Here is a 22,079-nt window from a genome sequence, read left to right as displayed (position 1 = left end):
ATTGTATGTATTTATTTTTGCTCTTTTAAAAAAACGCCTTTATTTTTCATATCTAATGTGCATATTTTTATTAGGGTTGCGTGTTTGTTTGCGAGATTCATTATTAAAAAACCTAGTGGTATTATTGTAGCTTAAAAAGGAAGACGAAGCATGGTTATTTCCCTTTGACTGAGAATTTTTAGGATTACGCGGATTAGGAGAATGGTTATTTAGATGGAACTGGGTATTATTTGGAATATTGATAATCGTAGGTCAAGGTAAGTACTCTTGTCGTTATTGTATCCATTATTGCTACTATTGTTATTACAACTGTTATTGTTATTATTATAGTTGGGGGCCAACATGGTTTTAATATTTAATCTGTTCCTTATATCCTACATTATATAAAGCCGAGTTATAAAACTCAGCGTTACCATTGAAAACGGTTTCGTTGGTGAATAATATAGAAATTCTAAGTGATGTGTTTTAACTAAGATTTTGTTATATTTTTATGATGATTATTGAAGACACTGATGTATTTCAGCTTAGTAGAAGGTTTATGGTATGGGAAATACAAAGCTGTATTTAAGTTTAGAGTAAGAGCGAGGAAGTTAACCTTAGTTCTATCATCATCAAAGGAAATACTTAGGTCATATTACTAAAGAATTTGACTAAACCACGTCTAACTTTTTGTAGTTTTTGATTAGAGGAATTTTGTAGGTAAAATAGGCAATCATTACGATATAAGCCACCAAGTATATAGGAGAATTGTTCTTCAATTTCGGATAGAATATAAATTCCGATCAAATCCGAAGCTTGAGCGGAGTCAGAACTTCCCATTGGAATATCGAAGCAATCAGGTCGATCTTTACGAATCCATAGTTTATTATCAAATTGGATGATAGATGTTCTTGCCGCTAGGACAACGTTAATGTCGTCACCGGTTAGACCGGCCTTATTATGTGCGCACCATAGAGCGTTATTAAGGATGATAGGATTGATAAAGGAATAATAGCTACAGATGTCGAACTGGATGAATTTAGTGTTTAGTTTATTTTCGATTGAGTTGAACCAGTCTACAATCTGGAAAGAGTTAGACCAAAGATGAAGTTTAATTATTTTCGTTAATGAGGGAATGTACTTATCCAGAATATTTTTTGTTAAGTATGCCGATATCCGATCTAGAAGGACAGACATATGTGTGTGTGTGTTCGTATGTATATATGCATTGATCCCTTCTATACAGTATATATATATGCATGTATTCACACACACACATTGAGTCACGCATACATTTACGTATGAATAAAGTGGGAGAGAGACATGAGTGAGAGGGACTAGAAGAGAATTTGACAAATAAAATAAATTACTTTTACTAAAAGTACCAAATTTATTGTATTAAAATCACCTGTCCAAATAGATTGCCAATTCTTTTTTGGTATTAATTGGCAAGCTTTAAGACATAGATCGTTTGGCAAATGGTGTAAACACAAGAAATGAAAATGATAAACAAATGAATAGATAAATAATCTAACAAGAAAGTGGACGTAATAAAAGTTGGACCGCTTTTGATCAATATAATAGATCTGGGATTAAACATCGATAACACACACAACTGCACTTCTTAAGGGCACATTACAAAATCACCATCGAGGGAGGTGGTACGTGAACAGTCCAGGAATAAATATAGCAGCCAATCTTCCTTGAGAGGAGAGACACATTCAATATTAAAACTATAGACACATTTTGGCTGAAGGAAATGGTAACTCTCTTAGGTCAGCACCATTTGATAATATTCCTGTAGAACTGTGCATAAAAAGCAGAATGGCTGATTGTTTCGTTGGGATTGGTCAGGTGATGAAGTCATCCCTGATAGCCCCGATGAAACCCCAACAAGGGTAAAAAATCGATGAAGGTTGTTCATTATTTTGTAAAACCTCGGATTAATAGTTAAATTCGACATGGTTGTATGTTAACTAGGTGAGTTTACCTACCTACCTAGCTACCTACCTATCTACCTACCTACCTACATACATACATACATACATACATATATACATACATACGCACACACACACACACACATAAATATATATATATATATATATACATACACATACATATATACATGCAAAAATACCTTGTTGATGTTGAAAATTCAACGAAAAAGCCTTGGATCTAGGTTAGGAACCATCCCTTTCTCTATTGGCGAGACATTTTGATATAAAACTGAATAATGGCATACATACATATACATACATATTTACACACACACACACACATATATATATGTATGTATGTATGTATGTATGTATGCATATATATGCATGTATGTATGTATGTATGTATATGCATGTATGTATGTATGTATGTATATATATGCACGTATGTATGTATGTATGTATGCATATATGTATGTATATATGCATGTATGTTTGCAGTCGTGTATGCTTGTCAAAAGCAGGGCTCATTAGCCACCAACGGAGCCGCAAATGCAAAATATAAGTTAGTCCTAGAGCACACAATGTTCCTGAAGGTCGGCAATGGTCTTCCTCGGTCACTAATGGACGGGCATCATGCATGTATGTATGAATGTATGTATGTATGTATATGCATGTATGTATGTATGTATGCATATATATGTATGTATGTATGTATATATATGCATGTATGTATGTATGTATGTATATGCATGTATGTATGTATGTATGTATATATATGCACGTATGTATGTATGTATGTATGTATGTATGTATATATGTATATATGCATGTATGTTTGCAGTCGTGTATGCTTGACAAAAGCAGGGCTCATTAGCCACCAACGGAGCCGCAAATGCAAAATATAAGTTAGTCCTAGAGCGCACAATGTTCCTGAAGGTCGGCAATGGTCTTCCTCGGTCAATAATGGACGGGCATCATGCATGTATGTATGAATGTATGTATGTATGTATTATGTATGTATGTATTATGTATGTATGTATGCATGTATGCATGTACGTATCTCTGTATGTATGCAGATGTGCACACATATTAATCTAAACGTCTATGCCTATAAATGCATGTGTGTGTAGTTGCATATGCGCCAGCACAGTACAAACGGATCTAATTATACAATTACGTGTTAGTTTGTCTCAAACACATTTCTATAACGTCATATGTTCACAAACATACAACGAAGTATGTATACACACATAAGCAGTCAAATATGCATCTTTGAGTATGGTTGCATGCGCTTGCGCGCGTGTATGCGTTTGTGAGACCGCGCGTGTACATGTATTTATGTGTGTATTAATTTCTTCCTTCCTCATGTATTTTCTGTCTTCCCCACAATAGCCCTATACCAATTTAAATGTATCGACATTATTCGTATGTTTACATGTAAAAAGTATGCTTCAAAGTTTGTGGAAACATAAATTGCCTCCTTCACCTGTATAACAAGCTATCATACAAAGAGGTATGTATCTGGATATATGCATACAGACATTCGTAACTCATAGCTATCTTGAACTCTCATTCAACTGCATACAACTTTTGCGTAGTTTGGGTATGGAAACATCAAGTAGACGAGAAAATTATGTTTAGATGCTTTGCGTAATAAGTATAAATAAATATCTGATAAAATACATTAAAAAATGAATATTCTTCTGCTAGAAAATGAAACGAAGGGCAATAAGTATTAGTAAAAATAAATAAGAACAACTTACAATAAATAAAAGGAAACTACGGTTATATTAGGTACGTACAACAACCGTAAAAATAAGAATATAAAAATATTTTCAAATGTACATATGAATAAATACATACACAGAGATATACACACACATATACATACATACATATATACATACATACACATACACACATGTATATATATGTGTGTGTGTATACATATATATATATATATATATATATATATATATATATATATATATATATATATATATATATATATATATATATATATATATATAAAACACACATACATATGTATTTCTCTGTCTGTCTGCCTGCTTGTCTGCCTGTCTGTCTGCCTGTCTGCCTGTCTGTCTGTCTGTCTTTGTCTGTCTGTCTCTGTCTGTCTGTCTCTGTCTGTCTGTCTCTCTCTATGTCTCCATCTCACTCTCTTTCTCCTCCCCTTACTCACACACACACACACACACACACACACACACATATATATACATATATACTGAAATATTAATATTCAGATGTTTAAGCTAGCTAGTTTTGTTTAGTTATTAAGTTATCCCTTTGTTCTTTATTTTGTTCTACTTTTGGTATATTTGAATAATGTTTACAATTTCAACTTTAATCAATTTCTTTTTAATTTACTGTCTTTAAAGATTTACCATATATATCACAATATACATACTCAAACATCCATACATACACACCCATACATCCTCACAAAACTATAAGATGTTTTTTTTTTGTAGATTGAGTAATGAAAGAAGCAAATTTTCAATTGATATGACAGATTACTTTGTAGACAGAAACTAGACAAAGTATTCTACATTAACATTGATAGTAAATATATATATATCAGTTCAAATTAAGGAATACAGTAGCTGAGCTGGAAGATATACTACAAAGGAGAATATGTATGCGTGTTCGTACGTGTATGAGAGAGAGAGAGAGACAGACAGAGAGAGAGACAGAGAGAGGGAGTAAAAATGTGTATATTTGAGGGTGAAAAAGACAGAGACAGTGATTCTAGGTACATGTATCTGTGTGTGTGTGTGTGTGTGTGTGTGTGTGTGTGTGTGTGTGTGTGTGTTTTGTTTTGCCTCAGGTCAGTAAGACTCAGATTTATCAGATTTCTGATCAATGGCATCTAGATATACCCAATGATATTTATAAGATTTATCATCTGTGTTCTAGGTGGCATAGTGAAATTTGAGATAGGTTTTGGTATAATTTTTAAAAAATTGACTAGCCATTTAGATGCCTCTCGATTAGCTGAACGGACGAGTCGTATTCTGATAGCTGGAAAATTGATGCTTTGTATATTCATACCAGTGCTACTCAGTATTAACTATTCAGTTATATTTCACTATATTTGCACACGATTCTCTATAGGTCCTGTATAACAGGGCCGTGTAAGATTACAGCTTGTAGCTATACACAACAGAGGTACTTGACAAACCGACGGGGAAGTTACAATTACTTAAGCTGCTAGAAATAACAACAAATCTCGCTTAAATCTCATATTTTCGGCTGAAGAGTGAAAGATCAGTTTAGATAACGTAGTCTTATAACCCTTTAAGTTAGGTTCTATGTTTTTTGGGTGTTCACTCAATGTCGGAAATGATATGATAATAACAAAGTAAGTATTGGATCTGTCACGGGTTGTCAGCTTATCCTCAGTACATAGCGCATAATCCAAGCAGTGTTTAGACGCAGTACATGATGAAAATTTTGTTGTTTTCATTCTTTACTGTTATGCATATTTTAATTTACGTGAACATGGAGGTGCATATGATGACCAGCACTATTATTGTTATATGGACTGTTAGATTTGTAATTCGTCTGACGTTCCGTGTGTCATGTGGTTCGTCTGAGTTCATTGTTTCATTGTTGTTGTCTTGTGGGACTGTCGTAGTAAAATGTCATTGAGATATATATGGCGGACATGACTTTTGTTTATTCATAACGAACATTGGGTGAGTGCGCTCTTTGTATGTAATTGAATAATAAATGTAATAATTAAATTTGTATAACTCGTTGTGTTATCTCTGCGAGTCACCCGAGGGAAATACAACAATTATAATTACGCTGAATTCCTATGTTAAATATCGTATGGAAAGAATGGGATATAATGACTTTCACATACCCGCAGGTACCTTTGTTTAAAAAATTTACTTCGTGATTCTACGTTCGATCCTGCTGCACACTAACTGGGGTGACCAACATATCATGAGCTGAAAGTGGTAGCCGAAAACAGTACATAATTCGCTATGTGTGTGTGTGTGTGTGTGTGTGTGTGTGTGTGTGTGTGTGTGTGTGTGTGTGTGTGTATGTCTGCCTTCCTGTGTCTTTGTATATACTTCGCTAGTTTACAATCGCAAAAGGTGTAAATAAGAATGAAAAAGAATACGGAAACGTGCTTTTCGGGCGAAGTTCGTTGCAGTGTTTATTTTGCACCGTTGTTACTTATTTGTCGCTTGTGATGCTAAACATGCCTTGAACTAGAGGAAACTGCAACCAACAACGTTATTTTCACCAATCTACTCTTTCACATTTCACAGTAATATTATTTGGAATCTAAGGCCTATTGCACCTCGCCAATAAAAGAAATAACTGTTAGTTTTTCAAATCAAGTATATAAATGAGGTGAATCGAAGCTGTGGAATAAAAACTATTTCTATATTAATAATGTAAATAAAGTAGAATACAACCAAATAGAAATGGAACGTGCAGCACCAATATTGTTTGTCTGGTGCCTTCTTTTATTTTCCCAACAATATTTTCTTTACCTAAGACAGATTTCTAACGATTAGACCGGTCTCGGTACTTATCAAGTATTTTATCGTATCAACTCCTGAAGAAAGAAAGGAAATGCTGACTCCTGTGCGATTTGAATTTAGAATGTTAGCTTATGCTACTAAATGTAGAAAGGCACTTTGTTCGATTATCTGGCCATCCGCCACACTTTCTATAGGTAATTTTGATAACAAATTGGTACTGAAGATTTAAAATCTCATGATGCTTTAAAAAACATAAACTAAAATCTTTTATTGAACAAGAATTATATCTGTTACCCTTTCAATGCTAGAGGTTTTGTTATTCAAAATATGCTTAAATAAATTCAAGATTAGTAAATAAATCATTTGAAGCTCACTCTGCTAAACAATACTCTAAAGCAATACTTCTCAAATAGTGCGCTGCAAGGCGTATCCAGGTTCACTGCAGATTTTCAAAAGTATAATTTAAGTCTTTAAAAAAATCCATACTCATGTTTGAACGTTTTAGAAAACGTGTTATTCATAATTTTGTTATACGCAAGTATGATTAATAGCATAAGATTAGCAATAGTTTCTCTCTATTTCTTTTTTTTACACTTTTAGCTTTAAAATACATTTATTAAACTTTTTCATGTAAATTCCGACAGCAGTTTTTAAGTTTACATACAAAGTGTACCAGTTTGCTCTCTAATCCGACACGAAATCATAAAGCTTGAGATCCACTGCTCTAATGATGCAGCTCCTTTGTTTAAATAGTTTACGATTTACTTTTCGGAGATAAACTTGCTCATGACTCATGATTGATTGGATATATTCACATATAATTTTCTATTGCAGAAAGCCATTTTCAGTGCAGTAACGGCCTCTATATTCACAAAGACAAAGTTTGCGACTTCCACAGAGATTGTTTAATAGACCACGATGATGAAACTAACTGTAAGTATTCGAAATTCCTTATGTGTGTTCCATTCATATCAGTATTTTAATTAACCATTATAATATTTCTTAGATACTATTGTTGTCATATTTTTATTGAAAATATTTACAAAAGAAGATTTGATACTGATTATCTGTTTCAGTCAAATATATGCTCATCAATACATTGATTTTAACTGTCAAATTGTTCGGACATTAATCAATAGTGAAACAGTGGTACCACAGACGTGTTTTGTATGAGAACGAATAAAATATATGCCTGTAGCTATTGTGTATTCCTGGGCAACCGTGATCATAGAAACTGGCATAACAATTCTGTCGTATGTTTCCAGATAATGTATATCTAGCCCCAGACAAATATGTTGTTCAATTTTTTTCAATTCAATTCGGAGTAATTTCAAGCAGATTCGGTTAAATTCATTACAAGCTAAGCACTGCATAGAGGCTCTCCTTTATGTGTTACTTTAATGTAGATAAGACTCACAAAGGCTTCTTGCAAAGTATTAATCAAATATGTCTTAGTACAGAGATCGTCTTCCTGAGAGCTATTTTCTTGTGTACACGTCTTTTACTCTTCTGATTCTGATAAATTACATATTACACACAGTATGATTTTCCAGATTGAAAAACACTTTTTCTAGCATCACTAGAGAATCTACTTTCGGTACGTAGCCAGACCTGATCATCCCTAATCGAATAACGTAATTAATTTAATAAAGAAACACTATTTTGTCATTTTATGTTAATGAAATACAGATCACATTAAAGTAATTAATTTGACTAATTACTGTCGTTATTGGAACAACTGAATCTAATAGAAAATTTGGAAACACTTTTGAACTTAAGCAATTAGTACTGTAAATAAATTTGACCATGTTTGTTACAGTACAATAACAGTATATCGTAAAAGTGTATCATTGTAGTTTAGTATAGAGTCAATGTATCAATAAGTGAAGTGGTTGACTACGTTCAAATGTACAAATTAAGCACATTTGTTTCAACTATATATTACAATAAAAAATAAAGAATTGAAAGCAATATATATATGTATATATGTATGTATGTATGTATGCATGTATGCATGTATGTATGTATGTATATATGCCTGTATGTATGTATGTATATATGTATGTGTGTGTATGTATGTATGTATGTATGTATGCATGCATGTATGCATGTATGTATGTTTGTATGTATGTATGTATGCATGTATGTATGAATATGTGCAGATTTTTATGTTTTGGTTATGTATGTATTCTCATGCATATAGTTGCATATCTAGACATGCTCATATATATCTAAATGACAAACTTCTGGAAAGTTTTACAGATTTTTACAGTTCCAGTGATGGATTGGATCTGTAGTCTTCGAATCAGCTTTCTCCTTTCTGGTTTTGAGAAGCCTAATTTCTCAAGATTGATATTTAGGCAGTGTATTACATATCCCAGAGCCCCAATGATTACAGGTATAAACCTGAACCTGTAATCTGGATAGACCAACTACAGATTTCTCAATAGTTCAGCGTAGGTATTCCCTTTTCACTGATCTTCAGCTTTATGCCAACATCCGCTAGGCAGCTCATTTTCTATATACAGTTGCTCTTCTTCATCGCAGATCATTATATTAGGTCTGATGGGTTTTACATTTTATTAAGGTCTTCACTGGAAAATTCCACCAGTATTCCTTCTTATTGTGAGTGACTATGGCTTCTACCATACTGTAGGTTCTTTGTTCTTTGTTCTCGGGGTTATGCTTCCGATGGATTTCATTATAGAGTGTAAATAGGTATGTATATATGTATATACCTATCTATCTATCTATCTATCTATCTATCTATCTATCTATCTATCTATCTATCTACATATATAGGCACGTGACCAACTGATTAGGTTGCTGCACTCTCGATCACAAGATCTTGTTTTTGTGCAAAACATTTCCTTCCAACTGTTATTGAGTAACCCTGTGGTGGACAGGCGTCGCGCTCAGGGGGAAGTCTGATGTCGGCTACTGATACACCATCGAAAACCAAGTCCTTGGACTCGAAACAGTAATGTGAAAATGACTTACTACTGGTTGTCCTCTTTTTGCTTCACAAATTCAGCAGGAGTTTTTCGAACAGCACTGAGCAAACAGTAAACGGATAACGCCCTCCTTGCACTCTTACCATGTTCACCGTCCAAACTGGAGAGACTTGGAAAACACGTGCTGGTCGTCTTCGTTAATTTTATCCTCTGTTTCTTTTGAGGTATGCTATAAGAAAGCCAACTTTCTTTGAGATATCTTGTTGGTCTTGGATTCTGACTACAAACTCAGATTAAATTTATATTGTTGTATTTTCTTTATGTATCAGAATTATGCACTTACACATTTGGTAGTCTCTATTTTAATTTAATAGCTATTGAGCAATATAAGACTTTTGATTTCACGCTTTTATGCCAAATATATAACTCATAAAGTTTGATTCAGTCGATTGTGCATATACGTGCAAGTCGGTCACATGTAGATTTACTGCAGTGCAATAATGTATTAGAGTTTTCTGTCCTGTAATTATTTGAGGTCTAAATTGCTTTGAAATCATTCTCTGATGTTTATCCTTCAAACTGTATTGATATAGATAGATAGTATATATATGTGTGTGTGTGTGTGTGTGTGTGTGTGTGTGAGAGAGAGAGAGAGAGAGAGAGAGAGAGTGTGTGTGTGTGTTTGTGTGTGTGTGTGCGTGCGTATGTATATAAATATACATGCATACATACATACATATGCGCATGCCCGTGCTTGTGTGTCTGTAGTAACTGTAATAAACAAAAGCCAAAAAGAAATAGCAATTATTCTGAAACTAAATTAAACCCGAATTTTTTAAACAATTACAGTGATAACGATAGTATCAATACACAACAAAGCATTCCAATTGCAGTATTATTTTGAATAACAGATCGCTAATTTGATTGATTCCAGACGAATCAGTTGCGTTCACATTGCTATGTACAGTGGATATTAGGAATCGGATTCTCTATTCCCATCATTTCCGATTTTAGAGAAATTATGCCGAGAATATATGTTATCATGTCAATAAATTTTATAATTTCGTCGCAGTTTCACCACGTGTGTACATGCATATATGCAATGTACACACACACACACACACACACATATATATATATATATATATATATATATATATATATATATATATAGCCAATCTAACGTGGCAGCCAAAGAAATAGGACAGACACTGCAGTTGATTAGCTCTGGAGACGATCGCATCTAGCTAGTTTTATGACGCACAAATCTGCGTCTATAAACCTTCTAACAGGGGAGATCATCCACTCCCCCTTGCTGGCTTGGCATCCACAGACCGGTTTCGGGGTCATTGCCCCTTATCATTGTGGAGTCGGCGAGACCACCAAAGGTTACTGTTGACCTCTGTCCGTAGGTTTTATTTATATATATTCAGTGAAACACATTCACCAATTTTCAAAAATAGAAATGTTATAATTTCTAAATCTCTCTAAAGGAGAGTTACAGCAGCAGTACTGGGTATTGATATTTATTGCCAAACTAACTTGGCAGTCCAGAGAAATAGGACGAATGCTGCTGTTGGTTATCTCCGTGAGGCGATCGTCTCTAGGTAACTATATGATGCATAAATCTGCGTCCATAAACCTTCGAACAGGGGAGGTCATCAATTTGTCCTTGCTGGCTTGGCATCCACAGACCATGTTCGGGGTAGTTGTCCCTTATCAATGTGGAGCAGACGAGTCCAGGAGGGGTCGCTGTTGACCTCTGTTCGAAGATTTTATGTGTAAGTATATATATATATATATATATATATATATATATATATATATATATATATCGGTGTGTGGATGTCAAGCCAGCAAGAGGTTGATGACCTCCCTTGTTCGAAGGTTTATGGACGCAGATTTGTGCCTCATGTAGCTAGCTAGAGGCGATAACCTCTCGGAACTAATCAACAGCAGCATTCGTCTTATTTCTTTGGACTGCCATGTTGGTTTGGCAATAAATATTAATACCCAGTACTGCTTCTGTATCTCTCCTTTAGAGAGATTTAGAAACCATAACACGCACGCGCACGCGCGCGCACACACGCACACACACACATGCGCGCAGACACACGCGTGTGTTTGTATGTGTGTGTGTGTGTGTGTGTGTGTGTGTGTGTGTGTGTGTGTGTGTGTGTGTGCGTGTGTGCATGTACATTAGCGAACTTCAGAAATTACAATTATTACAGGTAGAGAAAAATATAGATGTTACTGTGCATAAGAAAGCTAATGTATAGGTAATAAATCTACTAGGCTCTAAATCTCCTAATAAATAAACATCGGTTCTATTATTATCTCCATGTGTTGTATATGGATTTGTTTCTTCACTTAAGATTGTTAAGGTGTATATATGAGTTCACAAACACACACGCACGCGCGCGTGTGACCCCTCTCCCTCCCCCACACACATACAGAGATTGAGAGAGAGATTGAGTAAAGTATGATAGATAGAATGGTAGAGAGATGCTTGCGTACGCGCGCCCATGTCTATGTGTGTATATGTGTTTATTTGTATTGGTGCTTAGGCTCGCGTGTATAAGTATGCGTGCGTGGACATGTTTATATATTTGTTTGAGTATAAACTAATTGATAGGTGAACAATTTCAATATATAAAATCTGAAATGGGTATTTGAGAATATAGCATATCTTATATGCGGCAGTATTAGAAGTATTAAGATTTCGTGTAGAATATAATAGATTTCAGGTACGTGTGTCTTGAGTCACATAAACATAATTGCTGCCTTGTGTACATATGGCATTCTTTCATAAATAATCTTTTTGTTTAGATATAGATATATTTATATATATATATATTTTAAAATTACTTTCCCATTGCATATGAGGAAGAAAAATGTGTGCATCTCGAGAAGAAAATATACGATATTAATGACAGTTTATTATGGTACACTGAAATCTGATAGAGAAATTCATCTCCTAGCTTGTGGTTAATTTGTAGTTGCTTGGCATAAATAACATGGTAACTTGCTGAAGTTAAATTTGTTTTGGTTCTCTATCCATTATGGATGAAGCCATGCTCTCAACTCATAACAGCCTAAAACACGAGAATTAGAATTTTAGCGCAGCCGTGCAATGACCTAATGGAGTGTGTATATGTGTCACAAGATATTTTCTTAGTATACTCTCTGCTTTTGCAGAGGGTAATTCGCATAAACATGCAAATGTCAGTAATGACTGAATATTGACTGCAGCGGTTGCCTGCATCTTCAGACCTTCGTGAGGATAGTTTAAATAATATTCAACAAAGAAGGGTCGACTGAAGGCAAACAAAATTGGAAAGTTTGTTATGTAATATTTAGCTACAAAGTTTTATATATGTTTCGTTAACATTGAGTAGATCTCAATTCTATAGGGAAAACCTTATTATAAGTCGATTACATTGTCAGATCTTCAGAGATTGCGTAACTTTCATTAGTAATCTTTAGTATTCATGTTGGACTATCGAAAGTGTTGTTCTATCAACTACTGTATCGACTATATATACCTACATACATATACACATATATAAATTTCACACACACTTTTGTGATGAAATATTAACTATTCTCAAATAATTATCACTGTCATATAATAAGTGTTTTCTTCACTTTATGGGAAGGAAGTATAGAGTGGAATTTAAAAATAGATAATGTATTAGATATTCTGAACACAGCCAGTTTGTAAGCATAACAGCTGTGAACAGTTGCAGACGAAAATTACTATCTGAACCGATGATTGAGCAAAAGCACAATTAAAATGTAAAACAACAGAAAGAAAAAAAATATCGAAATGTATTTTGTAGAAAGTGTATGTATACAATGTATGTGCGCGCGCGTGTGATAGTTCAGTATCCATATAAACTTTCAAACTTTGGTTTCAGAGACGCAATATTTGTATAGTGTTAAAATGTAACACTATACAATATGTTATATTATATACTGCATAATATTGTACATATTATTGTTTTATGCGCGCACAAACACATACACAAACACACACACACGTTCTCTCTTATACACACACACATACATACACACAAACGCTAACTTTTGTATAATGAGTTGATTTTCTATGCAGGTGGAAAGTGTCCAGAAAGGAAATACCAATGCCAGAGTGGCGAATGTATAGATATATCAAACCAGTGTGATGGAATATGTGATTGTGCCCATACATGCGATGACGAAAACAACTGTGGTAAGAAAACATATATATACGTCACTTGTTTTATTTTGTTTATATCTTCATATCAGTATGAAATAATATTACAAACATTACTTCAAATGACTGCAGGCATTGTGCTATCAACAGCGGCAACCTCACTTTTCGCATCAACGTTAGTAGTAAAATGTAGGGACTAACAATAAAAGCAAAATGTGTTATGGAAATCAATCAGTTCTGATTTATCTACAGACATTTCTATGTAATGCTTCTTTAATATTGCCGTTATTTAACCTAGAATCGTCTTAGGTTGACGTGACAGTCTTCTTTCAGGCATATTATACTCTGCACTTTGTAGTAAACTGTGAATATTTTTAAAAATGAGAAATGGCTTACTTGGGTGGAAATTTGGTTACTTCTCTGAGCGTAACGAGCAATCATATCAGTTGCCACTTTCGTTTACTGAAGCTAAGTACAGCCTTTAGAAAGTTTTCCTGAAAATCTGCTCGCATATACAATGATGGACATAATATATTTTGTGTTTGCCAGCGTTGTTCTTTCTGTTAGGTAAATGTGGTAGAAATGATTACCTTAGGTACTTTTTATGTATATTTGCATTCTTTTCTGCATTCTGTGTTGTTTGTTACTGGCAGCATTTTTGTCTCCTGTGTTTACGAGTATGCGAGTTTGTGCGTGTGGTTTGTTATGTTGTTGATTGGGAGAGTTAGTTGAAACTATTTACTAGTTTTACAGGATTTATTTATATGGGGAAGGTGTATTCGTACGAAAGTTCAAGAGAGTGGGAGGAGGATGTATTTGATTTATTCAAGTGTATATGTGTAGAATAAAATGTTGTGTAATAGGGTCGTATATGTGTAAGATAAACAAATTTGGTGGAAGCATGAATTCTCGAAGTACTCCATACAAAGAATTCCTACCATATTGGAAGTGTTTTTTTCTACTGCAGTACATAGGTTTAGTAACCTGACAGTTAGTTTGATAGTTAGTGTTTTGTGTTGATTTTAAAGTCGGCGCTGACTGATTTATATATGAGTGGATAACAGAAGAAATGGAAAGACTTCACTAATATTTATGAGAAGAATGTTACGTGATTAAGACTTTTGCTCTTGTAACATTTCTCTATTTTCTGTGTTAGAATCGCGAATAGTTAGGTCAATGGTTGAGTGTACTGTGATGAACCCATGTAATGACTTGGAGAGTGTATAAGGAGTCTATAAGGTGCATGATTTTATTTCACTCGAGTTTTTGTTGGACTTCAGAATTGTTTCAGTATTATCCAGCTTCGAAGGCAGCGAGGCGAGCCGGGCGAAATGCTTAGCGGTATTTCGTCTGTCTTTACGTTCTGAGATCAAATTCCGCTGAGGTCGACTTTGTCTTCCATTTTTTCGGGGTCGATAAATTAAGAACCAGTCGCGTACTTGGGTCAATCTAATCGACTGGCCCTCACCTCAAAAAGTTCGGGCCTTGTGCCTAGAGTATAGAAAAGAATATTATCCAGCTTCTGTGTAATGTTGCTAGTAAGAGTAACTGTAGATATTAGTGAATGTAATGATTCCTCCAAGCACTAGAATGATTAGGTCTGTACTCACCATTTTGTATGGCATCGGGATTTTTTAGATTTTAGATTTCCCTATTGCATTTTGGATGTTCGATAAAAGGAAAGGCTCAAAACCTTCCTCTAGACGGAATGCATGTTTTCTTCATTTTATATATTGTTTTCTTTCTATGGTTGGAAGCATGAATCTTTGAAGTACTCCATACGTTTGTATTCAGGCGTTACCTGATTTCAAATATGTATCATTTGTGGGAAGCAGGCACCCAGGAATTTCGGACTCTGTACACCAAGAAGCCTGTTATCGTGGAAGATGTATGCGAGAGGAAATATGTACAAAGTACAATGACTGAAATCAGAGTTGTATGTTTGTGAAACAAACTTCTTAACCTAACAGAATTAGCTCCTTTCTGTCTTAACAGGAAACAAGACTTTCAGGGGAACAGTATGGCAATTCTCTGCTTAGTTTAGCGCCACCAGTTCATGGTCATTTGGTGCCTGTCAGTTTACATTTTTTCTCTTATTTCCTGCAGCAATGGACGGATGCGTAAAATCTAGTTATAAGATCATATTAGTGGTTTATGACTAGGACGTTCAAGAAATAAGTATACGGTCTAGCAACTAAATATTTGGATACTTATTGTCTCGTACAGAATCAATTTCTTACACTGATATCTAACATAGTAAGATATCTCATCCTGCATCTCTATATACAAGAGAATATGAATATGTAAGTGATATTGTTTATGTTTCTGTCAGGAAGCAGGCAGGGGGCATGATTCTTAAACAGGCCCCTGTGACAAGGGGAAGGAATGTAAAGGGATATCCTCAAATTAGACACTTAGCTCGAATGTTTGTAAGATTTCAAGTGGTGGTTTTAAACTGACCAGCAGATTAAAGTCTCCTACCTAAATAAGCTAAGAATATTAAAGTCGGAACAAATTCCGCAAGGCATCAGTTCCGATGCTTACACAGTCCGCAAATCCACGACTGACTGTGAGAAACAAAATTGACCTTGTAGGATTCAAAATCGGAGCGCCATATATGTATGTCTATATGCTTGTATGTGCTTATGTGTGTAAATAAACTTTACTTTCCACACTGATCTATACTCTGAATTCTTGAATTTTGATTTGACCCAGGCGTATTAAAAGAGGTAATGCGAAATTCAGAGTGAGCATCAAGGAAGATAAACTTTATCTAAACATTTTTTGTCTCATCCCAGTCATATTCTGTAATACAATATCAGTTCACTTAATTGTATACACTGACGCGTATCCAGTTTCCATCATATGTACGTATTTGCATCAATGTAAGAAAAGTGTATTTGTGCGTGTATATACACATCTGCGCGCGCGTCTGCTTGTGTACATAAACTGATGAAAGGTTAAGAACAAATGTAAAAATTAGCAGTTGAATAAAGTAAATGCTTACAAACATTGTTTATATACATACATACACACACACATGCGCACACACACACACGTATATATATGTATATATGTATGTATATATGTGCGTGTGTGTACGTATGTGCATACTCCCACACACATATATACATGTTCATAGATATATATTTTTATATATACGTACATATATATATATATATATACATATATAAAAATTCACACATGCATATATGTATGTATATATCTATCTATGTATGCATGTATGTGTATATATATTCCAACATATTCCGTCGTTTGCTTTGCGATTTCTATACAACATTTCCGTTTTATTTAAATATTTTCTTAAACCATTAAGAAATTGTTTTCATATCTACCTTCCATATCTATTTGTAAATAAATAAATACTTTCCTATCTTCGTTTATTTGTCTTTATTTTCTTTATCACTAGAAACATTCATCTATCGATGTATTTATTTATTCCTTTTGCTGATCTACATATAGATTTTGTTTCTAACTGCGTCCATATGTTTAACTATATCGTTACCTGCCTCTATTTATCGATACATCGATCTACCTACATAATTTTTTCATTCATATTTCTATAGAGATTTTGCACAGTAGTTATATATTTTTCAACTTATATCGCTATCTGTAGAGCTATCTATAAAGTAACGTAACTATATATTTCTTTTAGTTATTTACATGTTAATTTTTGTTTTAGTTGTGTTTCTTAATCTGTTTATCTATTTATTATATGTGATTTTTTTTTGTTTTAATATTTCCTTTGAATTGTCTTTTCGCTTAAATTGTGTCAACAGACATTGTTACTTACAATATACAGTGTTTGTAACATAAAATAGAATATACAATGTATCTGGTATAACATTTCTTTTGAAACATTTTCACCTATGTAAAGCAATTGTTATATCCTGTAATATGCAAACTTTGCTCTAAAAAAAAAAATGATCGATCAAGCCTCTCTGTGATAGCTAGAAATAACAGCCTAATACATCTCATATCACTCTATACTAAGTAAATTGGTTTTAAACATATTGTGTCCGTAAAACAAAACCAAAATGATACGGTCACTGCTTAAATGCTTTTGGTCTATCGCTGGCGTTGTTGTCCTTAATGCTGTATTGAAACATATATCGGTTGTCATTAATTAAACCAATTATCGAAAGCATTTCAAGTGTGATATTCCGCTGATTTTATTTCAGATAGAATCTAAACTGTTAGGATTGCGTCAGTTTGTGTATTCTTTTTTTTTTTTTGGAAGTAGGAAACTGATTTGTGAGAGATACGGATGCTAATTTTAGCAGATCGATTTTCCACCCTGCCAATATATGGATTTAGCAGAACATTCTATGTTGCAAGCAATTCCATCTTAGAATTACTAGACCTCTCACTAGACCGTGAAAAGCGTCGTGGATGATGCGTTTCCTCCTTCCACTTTCTCATATCTTTTAAGTAGAGAAAAAAATTGACAATTGATTTCAATTCACAGATGAAACTACGACATTTTATTTGTCTTCATATTCTTTGGAAATATATGGGCATCATATGACGTCTATATCCATTTATTGAAGATATGATATATGTGCATGAATAACTCATGATTGTGAATTACTCGAACTAATAATTCCTTATTTTGGCTTTAAAATTATAAACAAAATGAAAAATATGATAACTGGTTATATAAAACCCTATTGTGAAATTTGATGCATAAGTAAATGTTAATATTCAAATAGAATTACTCGTTAATCAATCTCATTTTTGCAATGCCACTTAATGTTTTCCGTGGACTTAGGGAGCTGATTGCTACAATGGCAACTATCAATGACGAAAGCTTTACTTCTACTGTTGAATCACAAGAAAGCAACATGTTCTGAAGTGTATCCCTTGCTTTCTCGACCATAATGATAATGATAGTTAAATTCAATTGTATCTTCAAATCACCACAATCAACCATGCAAATATTATATTGGTTTGAAATCATACCAAAAATAACCAAGCCACTTAAAAATTATATAGTTATAACTGATAATGTACAGCCGCATGATTGAAACTGTACGTTTTGAAGAGAAGCTTGTGTCTTTTCTCCTGTAACGCTAAAATTGAAATTATTAGTATGCTAGGCACGACCTATTGTCATAATCTCTGTGACTACGTGAGAAAAAAGAAACACTAATGCTATAAGTGCGAAAATGGAAAATGTTTGAAACGTTTATAACCATTGCAGACTAGCATGTTTTGCAGGCATGGCTGTGTGCTTTCACAGCTATGTGGTTTACGGCTCAATCCTATTGTGCAACCACTTGGACAAGTATTATGTACTATAGCTCTACGTCGACTAAAGCCCAATGAGTGAAATTCGGTAGGCAGTAGTTGTGTAGGCACCGTCAAAGAGACTGTCTTCATGCGATTTCAAAATCGTTTAAATACTTTGAAGCATTTCAAGGTGGCTCGAAACGAAATATTTCATAAAATTGATTTTTTTAATACAGTTTACTATATTTTGTAATTTATTGAGTTTATTTTACTTCGGAAATCTTTCAGATGTGCACCTGTATTCTAAAAACCCTATAGTGAACATATCCTTGCAGACTTGAGAAATTTTAGTAAGTTTACCGGTTTTCCAGGAAGACCGTGGCATACTCTGAGTTGTTCTCCTTCTTGAAGATAGGAATTAGAATTTCTCTTAAGTAATTAAAATTATATTGTAAAATAACATTAAAACTCGCTAACAACTTTAAAACTCGCTAACAACTGCCGATAGGGTTTTACAATCTCTATTCGGCGAAGAAGGAAATTTAAATTGATAGAAAGTTTTATAGTGTACATCTGCATTCAAAAATACTACCCCGTGATCTATTTGTTTAAATTCATGCCTTTTGCTCACGTCATTTATTTTCCTTAGCCCTATCTACATTCCTAAATTTCATATATAAATATATATTTATATATGATTTTACAGATTCCTGGTAAAACGACCCTTCATCAGCTGGTTTTCTAGTTTCGTATTTCGAGCAATTAACAACAATAAAACAGTTGCTCCCGCAAAGCAAATTGAATAAAATTTTGGGTTTTATTTTCCATTTGTGTCTTTCGTTGTTCGAAAGAATAGTTCATGTTCCATGTACTCGTGCTTCGTACTTTTTTGTTGTACACGTTTCTTGATGTCCTGTGCCCATATATGCATATATATATATATATATATATATATATATATATATATATATATATATATATATATATATATATATATATATATATATATATATATATATGTATATACAGATATAGGGCAGGGAATTGCCAATTCGTAATAAAATTAATAATTGACAATTTTGCCAAGTAGTTCAGTATGAAAAAAAACCTTTATCGGTAAAAACATTTATAATCATAAATATACAGGAGTCAGCATAAGTTGCTTCACCAACATACTGAAAAATTTAGAAATAGCAGTCAAAGAACTGCTGATTCTAAACTGAGATTATAACTGAGGTGTATAATGTTATAATTTTCTAATATAGGAATTCTTAAAACTTTTTTATTGTACGCATTTGAAAATTATGTCCGTGATAACATGAAGCTAAAAGATTTCTCTAATACCGTAAAAGCTGTAGCTTATGGATACAGAATAATTGAAAATATAATTGCAAATGTTCAGTTGATAGCAAATGACACCGGATATACCCAGATGGGACCATCAACAAAGTTTAGACGGGTTTTAATATCATCATTTTCCGCGAAAAATTATTTGAAGGCTCTGTTGGGATATACAACGTCCATTTGAGTTGAAGTTGTAATTTAGGCACTGCAGCAAATTGTAATAACTAAGGATCGAGGGCTACACTTTATTAATTCCCTGTAAAACCTTATTGGCTCAGACCCTTGGAATATTTCGTGATTAGCATATATATAAAAATTTATATATTCAAATATACAAATATAAGTAAATATATATATGCATGCACATACATATACATTTATGCATACATATCTATAAACATATATGTGTGTGTGTGTGTGTGTGTGTGTGTGTGTGTGTACATGTACGTGTGTGTGTATATGTATATATACATATATGTAAATATACATTTGCACAAAGACACGCACACGCCCAAACACATGCACACACACACACACTCATATATATATGAGTATATGAGTGAACAAATGTGTGGATGGTGCGCACATCTATAAATCTGTAAAACGCAAACTAAGCACCATTGGGAAGGAACGCCATTTTGATTGAATTTTGTCTGGGTGTTATGCAGCATATCATAGACTGGTGTTATGCAACGTATCATAAGAACACACACGCATATATATATATATATATATATATATATATATATATATATATACACACACACACACACACATTGCTCAAAAAACTTCCAACTTTGATTTTTCACGCATTATTTACAAACTTATAATAATATAATATAAAATAATATAATATAATGGAATGATAGAATATTAAATATCCATTCTGATTGAACTAGTACTTTCATGCATTAAACTACGCAATCTTCAGATTCATGTAGGTTTCCGTAGTAGTGGTGGCAGTTATGTTTTACAATTTACAACCGTGGGGAGATGCTTACGCTGTGTGCCTTAAACACATATGTATAGGCTCCAGAATGTCAATTTTTGCAAACTGTATTCTGACCAATCAGTGTGTGATTTTACTAAATTACTTGAGTTGATTGGTGTTTGGTTTAGGCGTCACGGTTTGTTGAACATGACATGAGTCCTGTATTTTGACCCCGGCCAAAGCGGTAATTGTTGGGCTATTTTTAGAAATAATGTAAACAACATTTCCCAAGGATTTTTGCATTTCAGTTATCATCATCATTATCATCTCCTTTATTATTGTTGTTGTAGGTGGTGGTGGTGGTGGTGGTGGTAGTAGTAGCTGTGGTAATAGAACTTTAAACCCCAAAATAAGATAATTTTTTACTAACTTTTCTCTTGACTTAGCTAGTATTTTCTTGTTATCATCTGTTGCTGTTAGTGGTAGTGGTCGTAGCAGTAGAAAAAGTACCTTTAAGTATTATTGTTTATTTAGTTTGGTTTGGAATTTATTAATAAAGTTCTTTTCTCTGATTTTTCTTTCAATTTCACTTGGACAGTGTAGTTTGTAGAATGGAAATATTATAAATATTTTCCGACCGCATGTTGCTCGATGGTTATTCAAAGGTATCTGACGGACATTTGGGTCTCTAATTTGCTGCCGGTACACACGTGAACGTTCTGATAGTGCATTTCCAGTCTGACCTACATATAATTCTTCACAATTTGGGCATTTGATGCAGTAACTTAAATTTCTGCTTTTGCAGTTCATATTTGTATTTGTGAATATTTTTCTGGGTTTTGTGTTCATATATTGGCCGGTATGTATGAATTGGCATGTGCCACATCGGCCATCATTGCATTTAGATTCAGTAAACGATTGGTGTTTGTTGCTAAGGTTAAACTTTGCTTT

The 22,079-nt window shown here is 33.7% G+C and overlaps 1 protein-coding gene across 2 annotated transcripts in view; it reads left to right on the top strand.

Annotated features, from left to right (window-relative positions):
- LOC106868530 (G protein-coupled receptor GRL101) overlaps positions 1–22,079 on the top strand; it is a 778,677-nt gene that overhangs the window by 540,382 nt on the left and 216,216 nt on the right. For both annotated transcript variants that reach the window (XM_089348684.1, XM_089348683.1), the window contains exons 6-7: positions 7,283–7,381; positions 13,520–13,636. In XM_089348684.1, coding sequence (XP_089204810.1) covers positions 7,283–7,381; positions 13,520–13,636 — 216 coding nt within the window. The remainder of the gene's footprint in view (positions 1–7,282; positions 7,382–13,519; positions 13,637–22,079) is intronic.

The sequence above is a fragment of the Octopus bimaculoides genome, chromosome 3, assembly GCF_046866305.1.
Source record: "Octopus bimaculoides isolate indiv1 chromosome 3, ASM4686630v1, whole genome shotgun sequence".
Classification (NCBI taxonomy): domain Eukaryota; kingdom Metazoa; phylum Mollusca; class Cephalopoda; order Octopoda; family Octopodidae; genus Octopus; species Octopus bimaculoides.
This window is presented reverse-complemented; position numbering and strand designations above follow the sequence as displayed.